This window comes from Lissotriton helveticus, chromosome 10 (genome assembly GCF_964261635.1).
Source record: "Lissotriton helveticus chromosome 10, aLisHel1.1, whole genome shotgun sequence".
NCBI lineage: Eukaryota > Metazoa > Chordata > Amphibia > Caudata > Salamandridae > Lissotriton > Lissotriton helveticus.
This window is the reverse complement of record NC_136071.1, coordinates 157,270,318-157,291,767: the sequence shown is the minus strand read 5'-3', so window position 1 is coordinate 157,291,767 and position 21,450 is coordinate 157,270,318. Positions and strand designations below refer to the sequence as shown.

At 41.5% G+C, this 21,450-nt stretch overlaps 1 protein-coding gene across 1 annotated transcript in view; it reads right to left on the bottom strand.

Annotated features, from left to right (window-relative positions):
• Nucleotides 1-21,450, bottom strand: part of BRAT1 (BRCA1 associated ATM activator 1) — a 220,436-nt gene that overhangs the window by 115,770 nt on the left and 83,216 nt on the right. Inside the window, exons 4-5 of the mRNA XM_078662694.1 lie at nucleotides 20,638-20,782; nucleotides 62-434 (exon numbers count right to left, since the gene is read on the bottom strand). Coding sequence (XP_078518820.1) covers nucleotides 62-434; nucleotides 20,638-20,782 — 518 coding nt within the window. The remainder of the gene's footprint in view (nucleotides 1-61; nucleotides 435-20,637; nucleotides 20,783-21,450) is intronic.

The window sequence follows — 21,450 nt, the reverse complement described above, 5'->3', positions numbered from 1 at the left end:
TTTTCCTGCCGTTGCCATTGGCTGAGCACCATTCCTTGAAACATCCAGTGAGTGCCCTTACCTTGCCATACTTAGAAGAAGATCTACCAATGCAGATTCAGCATAGACAAGTTTTTCCTCTAGAAGAATCCTTACAGGCTCTGCTATTAGTGACCAAAACAGTTCAATGCACACTTCGTGGCAGCTTCGAAACACTGCAGTCAAGGATTTCAAGGACTGTGTAACCAGAGCTGGAGACTTGGAACTAAGCGAGTTCTCTAGATATGAAATAATCCGTTTCGCACATTCTGGCCAGTCACAAGGATCCATTGCTAAGGGCTGCTGCATGTTTAATTTGACTGATGAGATAAAAACGTGCACAAGAAGCTGATTGGCAGCAGACGCAACAAACAAGCTGGGATCTCCTTGCAAAGTAAAGATTTCCTCCATGGCTCCTGGAAAGTAAAATAGTTCACTTAATACACGTTCCATTTAATGATCATTGTTAATCAAAACTAAATTACAAGTGAAAGCTTTTAATTTTACAATGCATTGCTCATATTCTTCCCGCCAGTTACAAAGATCAGAAGTCTGCAAAGGTCCCTTCACCAATACTTTTATGATCATTAGTAGCCTAAAGAATGAGAACCTTTTTATTTGCCTCCACATCATAATTAAAAAATCATGTATCACATTAAATCCCATATCAGTATTTCATGGCAATGGTGAAAGAGTCAATTCTTCAGTATATGACCTTATCGGAGACAGAACATTATCTATAATGGATATATGATGGAACCATGCATGCCTTTACAATCTGTCCATTACAACGCAAATGCCTTTAGCATACAAACTTTTACTGTGCATGCCTTTACAACACAAATGTAAGAATTTTGGAGGCAAATATAAAGATATATATATAAGATATATATGATATGATATTGGGTCGGTAAGGATATAATATCCTTACTGATCACAACTCCTAAACCACCCTAAACCCTAAAAATACCCTTGCCACCCAAATACCCCTTGCCACCCTAAAAATACCCTTGCTACCCAAATACCCCTAGCCACACTAAACCCCAAAAATACCCTTGCCATCCAAATACCCTCACCCATCCTAACCGTAAAAATATACTTGCCACCCAAATACACCTACCCACCATAAACCCTAAAACTATCCTTGGCATGCAAATAGCCTCACTCACCCGAAACCTTAAAAATACCCTTACCACCCAAATATACTTACCCACCACTAACCCCTGAAATACTCTTGCCACCCAAATACCCCTAGCCACCCTAAACCCTGAAAATACCCTTGCCACCCAAATACCATTACCCATCATAAACCCTGAAAATACCCTTGCCACCCAAAGACAATTACCCACCCTACAAATACCCTTGCCACCCAAATACCCTCACGCACCTTAAACCATAAAAATACCCTTGCCATCCAAATACCCTCACCCAGCTTAAAGCCCAAAAATACCCTTGCCACCCAAATACTCTCACCCACCCTAAACCCCAGAAGTACCCTTGCCACCCAAATACCCTTACCCGTCCTAAACCCTAAAAAGCCCTTGCCACCCAAATACCCTCACCTATCCTAACATTAAAAATATACTTGCCACCCAAATATCCTTACCCAACACTAGACCCTGAAATACCCTTACCACCCAAATACCCTAACCCACCCTAATCCCCAAAAATACCCTTCTCACCCAAATACCCTTACCCACCCTAAAAAGAACTTTGCCACCCAAATACCCTCACCCCACCCGAAACCCCAAAAATATCCTTTCACCCAAATACCCTCACCCACCCTAAACCCTGAAAACGTCCTTCCCCTACAGATATATATTCTGCTAAGTCCTTACACTTTCGTTGTAAAGGCAACGAAAATCAAACGAACAAAAGCAAACTTCTTTAGCCAGCAACTAGACCAAGCAAAAAACCGACCAAAAAAGCTATTTGAACTAATCAAAACTCAATCCAAAGATGAACCACAGCGAGTACATAGTACAACCAGCAGACTCCCATCCTGTGAAGAATTTTCTTCCTTCTTCAACACAAAAACAATCAACATCAAGAAAGATCTCCTCACGGATCTAAACCTATTCTCTAACCCCAGCAGCATAACACCCGCCAAACTAAAAAACAATGCTACCTGGGAATCCTTTGAGACTTACACGGAAGTCTCTATAGGCAAGATCCTAAGTACCCTGAAGCCCTCTAACCACTTCTCGGATCCTCTACCTGCAAACGCCGTAAAGGACCTCAGCCCTTGGCTACTTCAGCTCTGGACCAAAATCATTAACAGTTCTCTTCAACAAGGATCTATCCCAGACTCCCTCAAAGCGGGACAAGTATCACCCATACTTAAGAAAACCACAGCTGACCCTACTGACCTCAACAACTACCGCCCCATCACTAATATCCCCACCTTAGCCAAACTGTTAGAAAAATGTGTCCACCTCCAACTGACTAAACACATCACTCATTTTGACCTCCTCAACCAACACCAATCCGGCTTCTGTGCAGGACACAGCACAGAATCAGCCATGACTCACATTATTGATGGCGCACTCCAAATTCTAGACCAAAACGGCACCTGCCTCCTCATCCTACTTGACCTCTCATCTGCATTTGACACGGTCAAACACGAGAACCTACTCGATCTCTTGAATATCAGAATGGGCATCTCTGGGACAGTACTCAAATGGTTCACCTCCTTCCTTCATAATCGGACCCAGAAATTCAAAATTAATAACGCCATGTCCACACCTGTTCCAGTTACACTTGGTGTCCCGCAAGGTTCCTCCCTATCACCGACTTTGTTCAACCTAGTCATGGAGCCACTCACCGCACTGCTTCATGCCTCTAATGTGCAATTCCACATGTATGCCGATGATACCCAACTCTACTTAAAACTACAATCCCCTGAAGACCTCAAACTTCTCAATTCAACACTTAAAGACACACAATCATGGCTGGCATAGAACCATCTCAAACTTAATGCCCTAAAAACTGAATTCCTCCTAATAGCACCCCCCGCCAAAATCCCCATCGCCCAGGACTGGCTAAAACACCTCACTGCCTTCAACGTCCAACCTATCATTGTGGACTCAGCCAAATCCTTAGGCATCACCCTCGACTCCAATCTCAATATGCAACGACATATTAGCAATGCAACCAAGGGAGCTAATTTCCAAATCAATACTCTGAGAAAGCTGAAACCCTTCCTCCCAGCCAACGACTTTAGAACTGCTGTTCAAGCGCTAGTAATCCCTCGGATTGACTATGGAAATACCGCCCTCTGCGGCCTCCCACTATCAACAACCGCACCATTAAGAGCCTCCATCAATGCTGCAGCTAGGCTCATAACCGGATCAAAAAGACGCTCCCATATCTCTCCAGACTTAAAATCTCTGAATTGGCTACCGCTCGAAGCCAGAATACACCTGAAAATCGCATGCATCACTCACAAAGCCTTACATCACAGCTCGCCCAGCTACATTGCTCAAAAATTGACAATCTCAGGAGGCTCAAGAAGCACAGGCACTCTCCTTTTGAAGCCACAAAAATTCCACAAGAAAAAAACCTACAAACGTTCCTTCTCAGGGATGGCGCCCAGGATCTGGAATGCCCTCCCGCCAGAAACGAGACTCATCTCATCCACTGCCTCCTTCAAAAAAGAAGTCAAAGCTATCCTCACGGCTAAATTCACCTGAACGTTAACTTAGGATTTTCTGTTTGCCGTTTGCCTCCCTCTTGTATTTCAGTGCCTCAATCGACCGCACAATCACACCCTACTACCTGGCATTGTGCGCTCCCTGAACTAATCGCCTACTTATTCCCTTCTTTTTCTTTTGTTGTGTTCTCCTTTCCTATGTATTTACGATTTGCCTTATTTATTTTTCTTTACTGCACTCTCCTTTCATATGTATGTAAAGCGCTCTGATATCTGCAAGGATCTTGTTCGCGCTATACAAAACTTTGAAAATAAATAAAATAAGGCATGCTTGGTGAAGGCATTTACGTTGTAATGGATGCATGGTGAAAGTATAGCGTAGTAACGCCCGCGTTGTAAAAGCTGTTTCCCTTACAACACATACAGAAGGGGGAAAACTAAATAAGTCATTCTGAAATCTATACAACTTTAGATTTTTCCAAACTTCCCCTTCCCAATAGATTCAGTGTCATTACATACTGCTGAGAATCTACCTGGAATAAGCAGGTTAAAAAAATGATGCGAAAAAAAGGTGCTAATACATTTTAAACTATGAGATGCTTCGTGAAATTGCATCACAAGATTTGTTTTAATGTCCTTGGGCGGGGGGGGGGGTACCCAGAACCACTGAAGAGGGCACCGGTTGCCTGGCACACCAAAGATGTATTTGTAATATTTTCTAAGTGCACCATAAAAATCTTAGATTATATATCCAATCAATGTAAAAATTGAGCTGTAAAGGCACAATTTCTTAAAACTGTTCTCAGTGGGAGAATGCTCAGAAAATCAAAGAGTAAGACAGGCTTACTTGCTTTGCTCTTTTGTTAGTCTAAAGTTGACCAGCCAATAATGTATAACTAAAGAGCAAAAGAAAAGGTAAACAGAGGAGTTGTATGCATTGAACCTAGGGCTAACTTCAGAGTGTGCCTATGTGTATATATATTCACTTAAAAAACAAAGGTTGAAGGGACGCTATAATTGAGAAATAGAATTTAAAAAACGTAGAAATTCACTGAAAAATCAAAGGTTACAGGAACATTATAGTTAGGAAATAGAATTAAAAACAGGGATGTTATAGTAAGGCTCAGATTTTTTTCATACAAAACCAGTGAAATTCAGCAGTTATAGTTACCAGAGATGATTATAACTTACACCCCTGCAATGCACTGCTTCTGACCTACATAGTGTATATTGAAAAGGTGCTTTCGTTTTTATGGGGGATTTGTTGGTCTGATGGTTACATGAGGAGATTAGGTCAAGCATCGGGTAGAGAGGATGGTGGAGGTCTCCACCTAATGAAATGTCAGAATCATTAGGTAGGGTCAATATTCTTTTGTTGAAGTCTTTCTAGAAGGTTAGGTCATCTCCAGTAGGGGCATATAGTTCGATAAAATAAAAGGTATGATTTCAGGCTTTAGCTTTGGAAATTGGCAATCTGTCATTTTTATTGGAGGTAGATTTGATAACTGATACATTCACTATTTTGATGATAAAAGTGATGAGTTCATTATTTCTTCGCAGGAGAGCAGAGTTTCTTGTAGGAGAATGACATGTTTTATTACTTATAGTGGTATCTCCTTTTTATTACGTATTGCCGTGTTCTAGAAGTTTCCTCCTTTTGATGGGATGGTTTAGGTTATTAGTATGTAGTGAGGGAATTTTTAGAGGATTACAGGACACTGATTTGGTTTAAGGTTAGTGAATGGAGTTGGGTGTCTCTTTTGTTCAGAGTGGGCGTCTCAGGTGTTCCTACAGGGTGAGTTTAGAGTGTGTGTCTCTGACTCCAAGGTGTAGTGGAGCCCATCAACCCCACCTAAAGGAGGTTATGAGTGGTTGGTGAGATTAGGGTAGTGGAAATGGGGAAAGGGGAGGGATGAGAGATGAAAGGATAGAAAGAGAAATAGAAACATTAGAATGTAACCATCATATAATCTTACACATGAATATAAAACTAATGCCAAAGCAAAATCTTCAACCACTCTCCCAATTCCCTCTTTAAGGCAACTGGAAACAGGGGCGATCTCAGGAAAGCCAACCTGTGAAGCTCACAGCTAACTAAGATTAAGTAAATGAACACAAGCAGTTTCTAGTTTTTATCTGTAAACCAAAACGTTGAACTCTAAGTTCGCCCATGACACTTTTAGTAAACAATAAGTGGGTGTGATGATTCTCTACCTTGGGTGTTGAAGTTACTTTAGTGTAGTAATTATTTGTAGAGTGTATCTTCATGATAGGAGGTCAGAGTAAAGGTAAATATTGTAAGGCAAGTCATAGGGTAGGGGTAGTATATGTACTTACCCCGCAGGCGGGGTCAAACCTTACTAGACTTATAATGATCTGATGTTTATTCATTTTTAATTTCTGGTGTAATTAATCTTTTTTTTACAAGTTCCAATAGAGAGGAGTAGCAATGAGAAGAAGAGAATGATTTGAGGTGTTAATCATCTATGAGTTTTTTATTACCCAACAATTTCGAATCAATGGTTAGTATTTGTTTAGGTGTGGCATCAGGTCATGTTAATGTTGTTATTAATAGGCCAGGGTTCTGTGAGGTCATCGGCCTAGTATCTGTACATTAAACTGCTAATATTCAGATTTTAGATTAGAGGGCCATTTACATCTGTTAAAGATCTTTAATATAGGCGTTATGCATTATTTTCATTAAGGATGGTCCAATGAAAGAGTATGTGAAATTCACTGAATTTAGGTGTTCTCTCTGCAATGCTAGAAAACTTTTCCTACAGGTGACTGTTGCTTTTGCATAGTCTTATGAGATGCCAATCTTTGATCAGTTTCTTTTTACTGTCTTCATTATCCTCATAAGATTCAAAATAGTCTGAGTGTTGGAAATGAAGAAGTCTGAAACTCATTGATCTGGACTATCTGGAATGTGATAGTGGTCTCGTGGGGACTCTATGCCCTATTGATCTCAAAGTCTTCCTCACAATTGATATACAGGATTCTTGGTATTAATGATTACAGGAATTGAACACAATGGGTAGAGTCTTTTTCGGAATTTTCCAGTAAACCAAAGATTCTCAGGTTGCCTCTCCTGTTTCTGTCTTCAAGTTCATTTACTTCTGTTTCCAGAGTATCCACTTTTTTTTAAAGCCTGTGTGTTTCTGGTTTTCTTAAGTGTGGCTTCAGCTCTGCTGATTCAGATTTTGCCTTCTTCCATCCTAATCGATAGAGCTTTCATGTAATTTTTCAATCCTGTCATGTCCACTTGTAGGAGGTGTTGTTTTTGGTGCTTTGGGCTAACCCAAATAGTGAGTTAAAATGAAGACATCAGAGAACATGAAAACATTTAAGTCTATGGCTATATGGACATCTTGGAACAGCATCAAGCTGTTCGCTCTTGGGGGGTGGGACAGGGCATGATCTATTCAACAATCTCCTTCATCTTAATTCCTTTTTTCTTCTTCAGGTTCTGTTGGCTCAGTCATTGGAGAGTCTGACATCTGGAGGATCTGACACTTGGTAGGGTGGTCACACAAGTGTGAGGTTCTCTGCAGGGTGGCCCTCAAAAGGTGCAGCTCACAAGACATGACAACAAAAGCAATGTATAATCACAGACCTCAAGTTCTCAAGGGTTACAGGCTTACAAAAGCAAGCTGCTGCATCATAACTCCGTGGCATCCTATTCTATATGGGCCCACTACCTGAGCTGGGCCGTGCTTCTACATTTCCACCCTATGAAATGAAATGAAAAGGGGTTTTATAAAGCGCGACTGCTGCCCTCAGGCGTCCAAGCGCTAGGAAGAAGAGTAGTGCATCATGGAAATGGCAGCTTAGGATTAACTTTGTTTAGTAAAAAGAAAATTTTAAGCTGCTTAAGGAAAGATAACAAATTAGGATTGGATCTTAAGTGTAGGGGGAGCGGGTTCCATAGTTTGGTGGCATTAAAGGTAAAGGACCTACCACCAGCTCTGGATCTCATAATCCGAGGAGCTACAGCCAAAACCGCATTGGCAGAGCGAAGTTGTTTGCTGGGGTGGTAGGGGGAGAGCAAAAGATGATTTATCTTAGGGCCAGATTTCCAGAAGGCTTGGTGAGAGATGCACATGGCTTTAAATTTGACTCTCTCCCTGACCGGGAGCCAGTGCAAAGTTCTCATCCCAGCTTCTACAGGCGCTCTTCGTGGGAGCTGGAGCAGCGTGCGTGCCGCACAATTCTGGGTCTGCTGGAGTTTTTGCAGGACGTACTCCGGTGCCCCTAAATAAAGGGCATTGCTAAAGTCCAATCGCGATTGTATTAAGCCTTGTACTGCAACCTGCTTGGCTTCAAAGGGTAGGAGCGGAAGAATTTTCTTTAGCATCCTAATGATTCCAAAGCAGGTCGCGGATGTCTTGGTTGCTTGGGTATTCAAAGTTAAGGATTTATCCAACCAAACCCCAAGGCTTTTTATGTTGTCTTTCGGGATGGGCGGTGTGCCTAGGCTGGTGGGCCATAAGAGGTCGATGGTAGACAGAGCTGGCGGACCGAGCAACATAAGCTCGGTTTTGTCCCCGTTAAGCTTAAGGGACGAAGCTGTCATCCAGTTTTTAACCTCTTCCATGCAGGTCGTCAAGTTGGTCTGAGCTGTTCACAGTTCTTTTGTGCAAGGGAGACCACCAGCTGAGTGTCATTGGCATATGTAATGATCTTGATACCATATGGGTGGACAATCTCAGCCAGCGGTCTCATGTACACATTGAACAGCGCAGGGCTCAATGACGATCCTTGCGGGACCCCACAGCTCAGCGGTTTGCTTGAGGAGAAAGAGTCACCATCAAAGACTTGGAAGTAAGTACCTTTACTGGCCTCACAGATCATAAACAGAAGTAATTATAGACTGAATGCATAACCTCTAGAGAACTTCAAGATCTAGAACTATAACTAATGGCCTTTTCGGGATTGACAACCATTCCGACGTCAAAGACTTTCTTGAGGACATTCACTGTGTGACATGGACCTCTTTAGGAATGAGTTATTGATGTATTGGGTGTATCCCACCATTGAGATGCCAAATGAACTGGGCAGAAGCAATCGCCTCCATGGCACCTTTGCTGCACTGGCCCATGTTTTTGGTGTAGGCAGAACCTGGCTACAGGAAACCTACCCAGTCATTGCTTGGTGTCCATCCCAGCAAAAGATATTAACATTTCTTAATCATTTTCTTTATTACTTATCAAGAAAACAACCTTTTTTCACAAACAAAAAAATTCCAAAGACAGGAGAAACAGTAGTGGAACAAATTAAATTCCAACTTTGCCCTGTTTTAGTTACATGTTTGACAATAGAAGAGGTTTTCAACTAGTATATCATGAAGGAAAAACGGAGCAAAATCTAAGGCCTATCTAACCAAAACATGTAAATGTTGAAACAGCATACAATTACTGCAATAATAGAATGGATGATTGCAAATGGAATTCGACTAACAGCTGAAGGACAGAGACCTGTGCTCATGGGTGAGTCTCAAAGGATTGGATAAAAAGGATCTGTACCAAGCTCTGTGTGTGTGGCATTCAGGCCCGGTTCTAGCGGGTGGGCCGGGTGGGCCAGGCCCACCCAAACATGAGCCTGGCCCACCCAAACAGGATCCGTGGCCTTCGCAGTGAGTGCTTGAAGGCAGGCGAGCAATGCCTGTGGGATCTAAGTGCTTCAACCCTCCCCCGTCGTGTGTGTCAGCCCGGGCGGAGGGGCTCACACACACAGACAGTTTAGAGATTATCGCGGCCGCACCCGAGTACTTCACAGGTTTTTATAAGACCATTAACATGTTAAAGAGGCTTTGTTTATTTTTTCACCCCTTCATCTGCATGGCGCGAGGCAACAAATCTTTTCTTTGACAAGGGTAACCTTTGGTAACCTTTGCCTACTGTCCTGCTGCATTGATATTTCTTTTTCTAGGCAGCTCAGGAGAAAAGAAGTTTGTTTATTACTATTCACCTTTCCTAACCCCTGCAGGGGCTTATCACATAAGGCTGTGACACAAAGTTTGACTAATGGAGTAGGTAAGATAATGTGTTACTATATTTTTTTCTTTTTCAAATCTGCACAGGCCTTCTGTGTGCTTCATTTAAACAGTTTTTTATCATTATCATGGCCGATGCAGGACAACAATAGGAATACAAAATGCCCAGATAACACTGGTGATTAATAATGCTGCTGTAGAGCAATAATTTGTCTGTTAGTAGTTTTCAAATGCAGAGGAACTGTATTTTATGTGGATAGCTCCAGGGCTTTAAGTAGGATGAAAAAACGGGGGGGGCGGGGTGTCTCTCAAAAGGGCGTGGCCAATGTAATTGAGGACATGGCATAAAAACAGTACTGTTACAAATCTGTGTTTAGCAGTGTGCGGCCCAACTTGTATTTTGCTGTTTCTGTCATTGCATCTAGGTATTTAATACAACCAGTAACATCATACCTACAAGTCAGGACTATTGGCTTTGTCAATGGTTGTTAGGTGCATAAGATAAATAACAGCAACTAAGGCTTGTATATAATATTGCAAAAGCTTCAATTTAAAGCACTAGTGACATCACAACAATGTTGCTGCTCCTGAGTTCCAAAAAGAGAAGGGAAATGCAGAGAGAAAATGACTCTCTTTAAAGGATTTCCCTTCGCCCTACAACGCTCACCTGGCATGACGTCATGCCGTAACTTTCCACTTGTGAGTAATGTGAGCAGGGTACACCGATGTGCCTGCTGTCTAAAAAACGGGTCTCTATTGGGCTCTGTTTTGTGCCCTGGCATTTTTTTCCGGAATGCAGTGACAGCAGACTGCTGTCATTGTAGTTCGGAAAAAAACAGACTACCTGTAACTAGCGCACAAAACAGAGCCCAATAGAGACCCGTTTCGAGGCTCCCTTAAAAAAACTGCGGGTGCTCAGACCCAGTGAGACCCGGCCCACTTAAAGCCCTGGATAGCTCAGTGGGTTACTGCCTTTATGACAGAGATCCTTGTGTTACTTGCAGTTCAGAAGTTACAATCCTAACATAGGATAGTAACCAATGAACTTTCATCAAAGAGCTGCATACAAACATGAATGGTATAGTTAGAACTTCCCTTTTTTGGTTTTGTGATATGGTTAGAACTTCTCCAGTCTTTCATTATTCTAATGTTGCTAAAATGAGTATGTTTGGGCAGATATACATTTTTATCAGTAAATCTGACCCCATGGAATACTCTTTAAATCCTAAGGTTGTGTTTCCCCAGACCAAACCCTCTTACAATATCCCGCCCACCAGTATGGATGACATGTGATTCATACACCTTGTAATCCTCATTGACTTATGTGACATTCCCTATAGACTGATTTACATACTTGTTTGATTCATTGTCTCTGTATAATGTGTGCGTTGGGTAAAGTACTGACACACACTACACTGATATGAGTAGCGCTATGCAACAAATGAAATGCATATGAGAGAGGGGCTACGTAAAGATAATGGGCACAGTTGGAGGGTGGCAGTGAGGGAATCCGAGGAGGAGGCAGTGAGAGGGGCTATGGAGCGATGAGGGGCACTGGTGGAGGGTGGCAGTGAGGGAATCCGAGGAAGAGGCCATGGGGTGGAGGGGGGAGTTAGGGAGAGATGAGGGGCACTGGTGGAGGGTGGCATTGAGGGAATCCGAGGAGGAGGTCAATAGGGGGAGGGGCTATGGGGAGAAGAGGGGCACTTCTGGCGTGTGGTTTTGAGGAAGTCCGAGGAGGAGGTCAATAGAGGGGGCCATTGGGAGATGAGGGGCACTGTTGGAAGGTGGGAGTACAGGTATTTATGGGGAAAGAGGTTATTGGTGCGGCTCCAAAAAAGACTTTGGTATCAGCTAACCCTGGGCGTAGTTCGCGTAGTAGCGCTACGCGAAGTGCACTTCGCACTACGCGAACTTCACGTAGCACTACACAAGCTGCGTAGTAGCATGTTCGCACTGTGCAAGATGCGTTTTCAATGATTGCACAGTGCGGACAAGCATCCGGCACTGTGCAAGCATTGAAAACGGCATCTTGCACAGTGCGAGCTGTAGTTTTCTGCTGGTCGAGTAGATTATTACTCGAGCGGCAGCTTTCTCAACGCGAACAGGTAGTTTCTCATTGAGAGTGGTCGCGAGCATGCGCAACCACTCACAATGAGAAACCTGACCTCCTCGCGTTGAGAATCTCGCCGGGATGTCACTTTGCTTGCTCGCGGTCGCGAACATAAACGTTCAGGACTGCGAACAAGCAAAAAATGACCGCTGCACTACGCTACGCTGCACTACGTATGTTCGCACTGTGCTACGTGCAGCTCGCATAGTGCGAAGTTGCGAAAACTTCGCAAACTCCGCGAGCGTAGCGTAGTACTTCGCCCAGGGTTAGTATCAGCGCTGAAGCCGGCCTTTCTGGTTTTGTTTATTTAATTAGCAGTCGGGTCATAAGGCCTACTGTGGAACATACTTTAAAGTGTGTGCTAATTATATTTACTGCTGTATTCAATGTTTAAATTTTTTTTTTTCACAACAATTTTATTGATAAAGATGAGCATATGAAATAGAGTGGTACCCCACAGTCAGGATGGTACCACCAACATACCGATACAATCATGAAATAGGACTGAGTGTCCAATCGAGGAACCAGTGTAACTCAAGGATTCAAAGAAACATTTTCCCCTTCTTTATCTTTTCGGTTACTTACTCACCCAACTCCCAGAACCCTCCCTGGAACCCACCCTAACCCCATGCATGTGTGTACGTACTGCGCCAATGCAAAGTCCTGATGTGGCAATTGCGTGTGTTTCAATGTTTAAATTTTGAAGGTGATTTTACTAATGTTTTTACCGGGAACAATGAAAGTGGAGCCCGATGGTGCCTGATATGGGGCTGGGGCCCAAGGTCATCTGTGAGACAATGTTCACTAGAGAGGAGTAGTGGATAATCAAGCCTGTAAGGGAGTGCGTTGCAGAGTCCGTGGTCAGGTGGAGGTAGTAATAAAGAGGTATTCTCCCTGAAGGCTCGCACAGAGGGAGCCCAAGCAGTGTCACTTGCCTGATACTCCCACCTCAGAAACCTCCTCTTCCCATCTAAGGGACATTACATGGAAAAAACATTTTTTGAGAGTGGTCACATTTAGAAGGAGATTTGGGAGGGATTGCATTTTACTTGGCCTTGTAAGACTAAAGAAGAGATAAAGGAGGGCCCTGAAGCAGGCCTGCCTATACATATATGCGACAAATCAAGCCCGCAGTGGCCCACCCAAATGCACCCTTGGCCCACCCAAATAAAAATTCCTGGAACCGGGCCTGGTGGCATTCGAGATTGAGAAGAACCCCAGGTTCCCATAATGTGACAGTGCAGTTTTCCCTCTAAGAGATAAGCTGTACGCAAATGGCAACAGTTATTTGCATATTTATTAAAGGAGGGAGAAAATAAAAAGGGTGTTGGAAAGCAATGGGGCTCTATACATAAATGCATTTTTATTGTCTAGTGGGTTTTTTGTCTGATGTGTACATTTCTTTTTATATAAAATTACAAATAACATTTCAACTTCAAATATGCATTTTTTATTCTTACTACTTATAAAATAAAATGCAAGACATTGTCAAACATGTTAGGATTTAAGAATTACCCACCTTTAGAAATTGGAAAAGTGTGTTTGGTTTTAGCGTGGGTCCTCTTGTCATCTAAGGCACTGAACAAAGTTATAGCCTGCCCCTCCTTCTGAGAAGAATGTTTTTCTTTTATCTTTTTAGAGGTTCTGTAAGGCTTTTTAAAATGCTTAGATAATCTCAGTTGAACCTTTCTGCGCACCAGGCAAACTATGCTTTCAGTACTTTTTTATCTAAATATCATTGAAATCTTAATATATTATACAATTTAACTGGCCCATTAGTAAACTTAGAGATTATTGGGAGGCAGGTGACTGTGAATAGGAATTAGGACTGCACTGAGAAAATTAGAAGTGCGGCTGTACTTGCCTTACCACCGATTCTGACTGAGCCCAATCTGCCTCCTCACCCAACTCTGCAAGATTACATTTCCAATCTCCTTCTGCCTTTAATTTTACTTAAAAAACTATATCTTCATCTGTTGTCCCTCAGAGGTTTTTTCTGTCAAAAGTCATGTTACAGTTCCATGTTCAGAGTTTAGCTAGCATTGTTCATTTACTTGGCTTCCAGTTCACACCAATGACACTGATATTTATACTGCCTGAATCAATATCTTGTTTCTGATACTGTACACCGGCAATCATTACACAAACAAATAATAATTTGCTTTTCATACCAAGCGGTCTTATTGGTCACTAGAAGCCTATAACCTCTAGGACCTCATAGTCTGATATGGTGCCATAGGGCATGCTCTCTTTCTGGTTCCCTCTATGTGGTATCTTGGACCCAAATTAGATGAAAGACTGAAGTTATAACTTAAAAAACATTTGGCTGCCCTGTCATCTTTCTTAAATCGGACAGCCTTTCAACCATTGTGATTTCAAGTCATGATCACAAACACATTTTCTTTAGCCCAACTTGACTGTAGGAAGACCTTTTATTTGCTTTTACAATCCATTCTGGTGAAGAAACTCTGAAATGCAACTGTCAGACTGGGGCGTGGGCAGAGGAAATAGATTGTATTCTAGCTCCTAGCACAAACTACACTGGTTCGCATCTGCTAGCTGATACATTTGAAATTACTTTGCTCTTCCGATATGTTTTTTTACAAAACCTCTGTAGAGGCCCAGCAACAGCTAGGTCTGAGAACCGGGAGCTCACCTCCTGTCCCTAGGGTTTCAAATCAGGTTATACATCAATAACATTATTACTCATCAATTCAACATGAATATTTATGTCAACTCAATTTAGGCCAATTTATTGACTTGGTTAATCTTCGTGATTTTGGTTATATACATAACATATCAACAAAAACAAAACAGTTTGCATACAAGAATTATATATAATGTAATCCTCAGACTATTCGCATTCACAAAAAGCGTAACAAACATAATTTCAACATTTCCCAATGCATTTCGGGTCGAGTCGACCCTTCTTCAGGGGAATTGTACTTGTGAAGATAAATTTTGTGTGAATTTCATGCACATCAATCCGATGGTAGGCACTGCAAAATCAATAGAAAGGGTTGATTCCCTTATAAACACACATAAGCTTTGTACAAATACAGAATAGCTCTAGAATTAACAATCTCTCCCAAGGCAGAACCATGAGAATGTGAGTGAGCTCAAAACCAAATCTCTAACGATAGAAGAGAAAAAAATAGGTGTGAAAGGGCCCCCAGCCCACAAACTCCGTAATCATAATCACTAGGTGTGCCATGCAATACACGTAATTGTAGATAAAAAGTGCAATTGAAGATAGAATTCATGCCATCAATAACCTCCGTAATCATAATCACTAGGTGTGCCATGCAATACACGTATTCATAGATCAAAAGTGCAATTGAAAATAGAATTCATACCAACAATAACCTCACCCTGGTGGTAAAATGTCAACCGTGCTCATGAAGAGTGCTACGAAGAATATATTATACCTTTCACTGACCGCAAAAGGATCCCTCTAAAGTATCATGGATATGTGCAACTCAGAACCATCTACTCTATGGTCGAGTATTTGAACCGGATATGTAAAGGGCCGTATGCTCTCCAACCGCTGTAAAAGCGAAAATGTTTGACAAACACCAAGTTGACTACTTTAGTACTAATTCACGTCAACAAGATTTCACTCGAGTCATACTTAAATATTCTCACCGCAAGTGTCTTCCCGGTCAGGATACCCAAATGCTCTCTCACTCCGTTCTGACAAGGTCCGCTGGCAAGCGAGTCTATTTCAGGAACAGGAATAGACTAATTAAAAGCCGATACTACAACAATGCGGTGCGTTTTAGGAAGACGCCATTAACCACCACGCGCCTACCTTCTTGCTCTAACGGTACACTGCCACTGACTCCTAGTGTACTTCCGGTGTAAACATCCGGTTTGAGCTAACATGCCTTAAATGACGGAACGCAACGTGGGCCAACTCAACGTAAAAAAACTCAGTGTTAAGCCGCGAACGCTGAACCTCCATAGACATAAACGATTCACTATGTGTAAAATGCCAATTCTAATACGTGGTGAGTGCATAAACCGCATGAGGTGCAAAATACTCGGGTCATGCGTGTAATGTCAGTGCTTGTGCAAAAAAATAATTAAAAGAAATAACGTAATAGATAAAACAGAAATCACCAAATCATAAAACATATAATGAACCACAGGAAAGTTTAAAGAAAGACGTAAGCACGTAGAGAACAATCACATCAAAAAGTAGCACCCTTAATACAAGTGAGATATACCTATTGTCAACTGTGTGGGAGACAGAATTAAAAATGGGATGGATTGTCAATCCTGTACAATACTCATTCAGAGAGCATCTTCTAAACATGTTACACCCTAAGCAGATTTTTATGTTTATAAAAAACATGCCATCTCATATTGGTCATTAAGCCCACCTGGTGTCAATGTTCCTAGCCTTTTTATCCAACTTGTCTCTCTTCGTGCCAAGGCTATGTTGTGATCTACTCCCTTGTGTTTCTCAACCACTTCTAAGATGGTAAATCTCAGTTGCGGTATTGTGTGACTGGTGTTATTCCAGTGTGTAGCTAAGCAAGATGTTGATGACTTATTCCGTATGGTACTCTTATGCTCTATGATCCGAGTTTTAATTTTGCGCGAAGTTCTTCCCACATAGGTGAGTCCACATGGACATTGTATTGCATAAATCACTCCGGTTGTATTGCAATCTCCGCTGTGTTTCAACTGAATTGATTTGCCCGTGTGGGGATGCTTAAAGTCTTTACTGATAATCGTATTATTGCATTGTCCACAATTAAAGCATTTCCTCATGCCTTTATATTGTACTTGTGGTTGAGGGTGAGGGTTCTTCAAAATTTCTCGGATGTTTTTAGCTCTGGTATGTGCTATAATTGGAAGAGTCTTGAATAAATTTGCAAAGTCCGGTTCATTCGCTATCATCTCCCATCGCTTTCTGATGATATGTTTTATCCTTAGCGATTGTGTCGAATGTTTCATAACAAAAACTATTCGGTCATTCGTGGCATTCTCCCTTTTTTTTAATAAATAATCTCTGTTCATTGTTGAGACTTTTTCCTTTGCTTTTTCCAATATGCCAGTCGGGTAGCCTCGGGCTATGTACTTTTCAATTTGTTCTTCCATCATCATTTTGCAGTTAGTGTCATCTGAGGATATTCTTTTAATCCTTATCAGTTGTGAGGTAGGTAAATGGTCTTTTAAACTTTTCGGATGAGCACTTGTGTAATGTAGGGCGTTGTTTACATCCGTAGGTTTCCGGTAGACTCTAGTCTGAATCCCTTCCGATGTCTTCTGTATTTCAATGTCCAAAAATTGTATACGTTGTTCCTGGATGTTAGAAGTGAGCTTAATTCTTGGGTTACACTCATTGAGTTCTCTAATTAGTTCATCCAATTGGGTCCTGGTGCCACTCCATATTATCAAAATATCATCAATGAACCGTAAAAAAAGAATCAAATTTGCTGTCCATCTGTTGTCAGATAAAATGTACTGTTGCTCAAAGTAAGCCATAAACGTATTGGCGTATGCAGGCGCCCCTGAGAAACCCATTGACGTGCCAGTCTTTTGCAAAAAATATTTGGATTTCCAAGAAAAATAACTGTGATATAAAGAAAAATGTAGGAGTTCTAACAAAAAAATCCCAAGTGTCTGATCCACATCCGATTGTAATAGTCTCCACTCTATGGCTTCCAAGCCCTCAGTGTGTACAATGGAAGTATAAAGTGCCACCACATCAATGGTGCACAGCAATGTGGTGTCTTCAATCAAATGATTTACTGCCTGTAACTTCAATAAGCAGTCTGTCGTGTCTTTGAGGTAAGTATCCCAAGATTGGACCAACGGTTGTAAATAGTGGTCTATAAAACGGCCTACTGGTTCATGTATAGAACCACATCCTGCCACGATGGGTCTAAATGGTGGATCTGTGACATTCTTATGTATTTTTGGGAGCATATATATATGCGGTACCTGTGGTGTGTTCGTTCTTAGATATTTGCCAGTATTGCTATCAATGATCCCAGACTCCTCTGCCTGGGTGATAATTCTCTCCAAAATCAGGCCGAATTCTTGGGTTGGATCTTGTTCCATCTGTATGTATGTCTCGGGGTCCAAGACATGTTCATCCACTTTGCGGTCATAAAAGGTTGTGTCCATCATCACCAATGCTCCGCCCTTGTCCGCTGGCTGGAATGTAATGGACTTATCCTGTTTTAATTCATTAAGAATTCTCTTTTGTTTAGTGGTCATGTTTTGTTTCTTGGGGGTAACATAATGAATTGCCTCCAGGTCCTTTTTTACCAGAGTCTCAAAGTTATCCAAAATTTTATGGGAGATCGGAGACATGAATTTGCTTTAAACTTTCCTGTGGTTCATTATATGTTTTATGATTTGGTGATTTCTGTTTTATCTATTACGTTATTTCTTTTAATTATTTTTTTGCACAAGCACTGACATTACACGCATGACCCGAGTATTTTGCACCTCATGCGGTTTATGCACTCACCACGTATTAGAATTGGCATTTTACACATAGTGAATCGTTTATGTCTATGGAGGTTCAGCGTTCGCGGCTTAACACTGAGTTTTTTTACGTTGAGTTGGCCCACGTTGCGTTCCGTCATTTAAGGCATGTTAGCTCAAACCGGATGTTTACACCGGAAGTACACTAGGAGTCAGTGGCAGTGTACCGTTAGAGCAAGAAGGTAGGCGCGTGGTGGTTAATGGCGTCTTCCTAAAACGCACCGCATTGTTGTAGTATCGGCTTTTAATTAGTCTATTCCTGTTCCTGAAATAGACTCGCTTGCCAGCGGACCTTGTCAGAACGGAGTGAGAGAGCATTTGGGTATCCTGACCGGGAAGACACTTGCGGTGAGAATATTTAAGTATGATTCGAGTGAAATCGTGTTGACGTGAATTAGTACTAAAGTAGTCAACTTGGTGTTTGTCAAACATTTTCGCTTTTACAGCGGTTGGAGAGCATACGGCCCTTTACATATCCGGTTCAAATACTCGACCATAGAGTAGATGGTTCTGAGTTGCACATATCCATGATACTTTAGAGGGATCCTTTTGCGGTCAGTGAAAGGTATAATATATTCTTCGTAGCACTCTTCATGAGCACGGTTGACATTTTACCACCAGGGTGAGGTTATTGTTGGTATGAATTCTATTTTCAATTGCACTTTTGATCTATGAATACGTGTATTGCATGGCACACCTAGTGATTATGATTACGGAGGTTATTGATGGCATGAATTCTATCTTCAATTGCACTTTTTATCTACAATTACGTGTATTGCATGGCACACCTAGTGATTATGATTACGGAGTTTTTGGGCTGGGGGCCCTTTCACACCTATTTTTTTCTCTTCTATCGTTAGAGATTTGGTTTTGAGCTCACTCACATTCTCATGGTTCTGCCTTGGGAGAGATTGTTAATTCTAGAGCTATTCTGTATTTGTACAAAGCTTATGTGTGTTTATAAGGGAATCAACCCTTTCTATTGATTTTGCAGTGCCTACCATCGGATTGATGTGCATGAAATTCACACAAAATTTATCTTCACAAGTACAATTCCCCTGAAGAAGGGTCGACTCGACCCGAAATGCATTGGGAAATGTTGAAATTATGTTTGTTACGCTTTTTGTGAATGCGAATAGTCTGAGGATTACATTATATATAATTCTTGTATGCAAACTGTTTTGTTTTTGTTGATATGTTATGTATATAACCAAAATCACGAAGATTAACCAAGTCAATAAATTGGCCTAAATTGAGTTGACATAAATATTCATGTTGAATTGATGAGTAATAATGTTATTGATGTATAACCTGATTTGAAACCCTAGGGACAGGAGGTGAGCTCCCGGTTCTCAGACCTAGCTGTTGCTGGGCCTCTACAGAGCATTTAAGTAACCAGTTGTGGGCTCAACTGACCACTGGGTAGCTCCCAATAAAAACCATTTAGTTTCCAGTACAATCCATAAAGTTTGGACTAGTAGGAGGTGTGCAGCATAGATCCTCACATTGCAGTTTTTACAAAACCTAACATCACTTTTTTCAGGGGGAAAACAATACCATATTTACAATTCCAGCCTCTTTAATCTGAAACGCTTGCTCATGTGATTGTTACCAGGCTTAGGTAACATGGCACCTAGGAGAGAAGACTTTTGCAATTTAAGATAGTAATCAAAACTATGCAGATTAAGCTTCAATAAGGCTAAATGATCAATATTTTTCAATTCTATAGAACCACAAAGAAAGTCCAGTATACATGTGCTTTAAGAATTCCCAGCACAGTTCAATATGTATGCAAATTACAGTGTTATATTGAGAGGAACAAGACGCCAGGTGGGGTTTCCACGATGTACCATCGACAGAAGCATTAATACCCAGCATGGCAGCAGAAAATACACTGATTTCACGTGTATTGCTAGCTAGACACAAAGCGAGACATTTGAAAATAAAGTAATATTCTTTTATTTAAAGCACCTATAATGTTGCTGCAAAAGTAATCCTTAATATGCCGATTTCTCATATACTTATCTGAAACTGAAAAAAAACTTCAAACAGTTCATAATGCACTAGAAGTGTCTAGCATTATCTGCCCATGTGCTGTGCTGTTTTCTTGTGCAGATACAATGTAGATGTTCATAGAAAATGCTTATGAATCACGAATTATATAGCCTTTTCACTTTTTCATGAAAAAGTCAAATAACCGATGACATTCGTGACAAATTGAAACAATGAGTTCATAGTGCTTACCATAACATTCTAGGCTAATAAAGAATGAAGAGCCACAGGTGTTTAGGGGCGAGGGATCGTAAAAAAGTGGCAGTCCAAGATATCAAAGAAGAGATGCATAATACTCACCAGAGTCACACAGGAACTTTAGAGCTTGTGTGTGCTGTGCCAGGCTATGAACACCTCGAATCCAACCACTACGCACAGTTGCATCTTCCCATGAATCACTTGCGAAAAGTGTTGGACCAAAAAGATTTAACATAACTTCCCCTTCCTATTGTACGGGAAACATTAAAAATAATGTCAGTTAATGCAGGTAAAACAGGAAACACATCAGATAAATTATTGTCCAAGAGACTATATGATGGAGACACTGGATTACCTGGTTTATGAACATATCACTCAGCACTACAAATGGTAGTGGTGAATGAGTTGGGATTCCGATCCCCGCAGGAATTTTCATTTAAGGTAGCTAGGCACACACTAAGTGACAGAAGCTACAGCATGGGCTTGTATGTTAGAAAGGATGTGTCTTTGCTCCCTCAAAACACCTGAAGGTTGGTAAATACCAGCATTTGTAAAGCGCACAGCAACCTCCGGAGATATGTCCCAGTACTGGGGTCCATAGGGAAGATTAAGCAAGCTATTGCCCTGAGTCACATGGTGCTGGGCTAACCTGCCTCCGGCACCAAGGATCGAACCATGAAGCCCGTGGTCCGGAGTCAGGCACACTGGCCGCTGCGCCACACCTCTTCCTCATAAGAGTTTGGCAGCATTAAGCCACTAAACAAGGCTGCAAACACAAACTAACAAAATGCACCTCCTTGTGGAGGGCAATACCCTCAAAGACCTTGTGCATTCTACAAAAGAGAGTTGATAGGTATGTCCATGTTGGGCAATGTCTGGGGAAGAACACAACTTTCATCCTTTGATCAACAATGC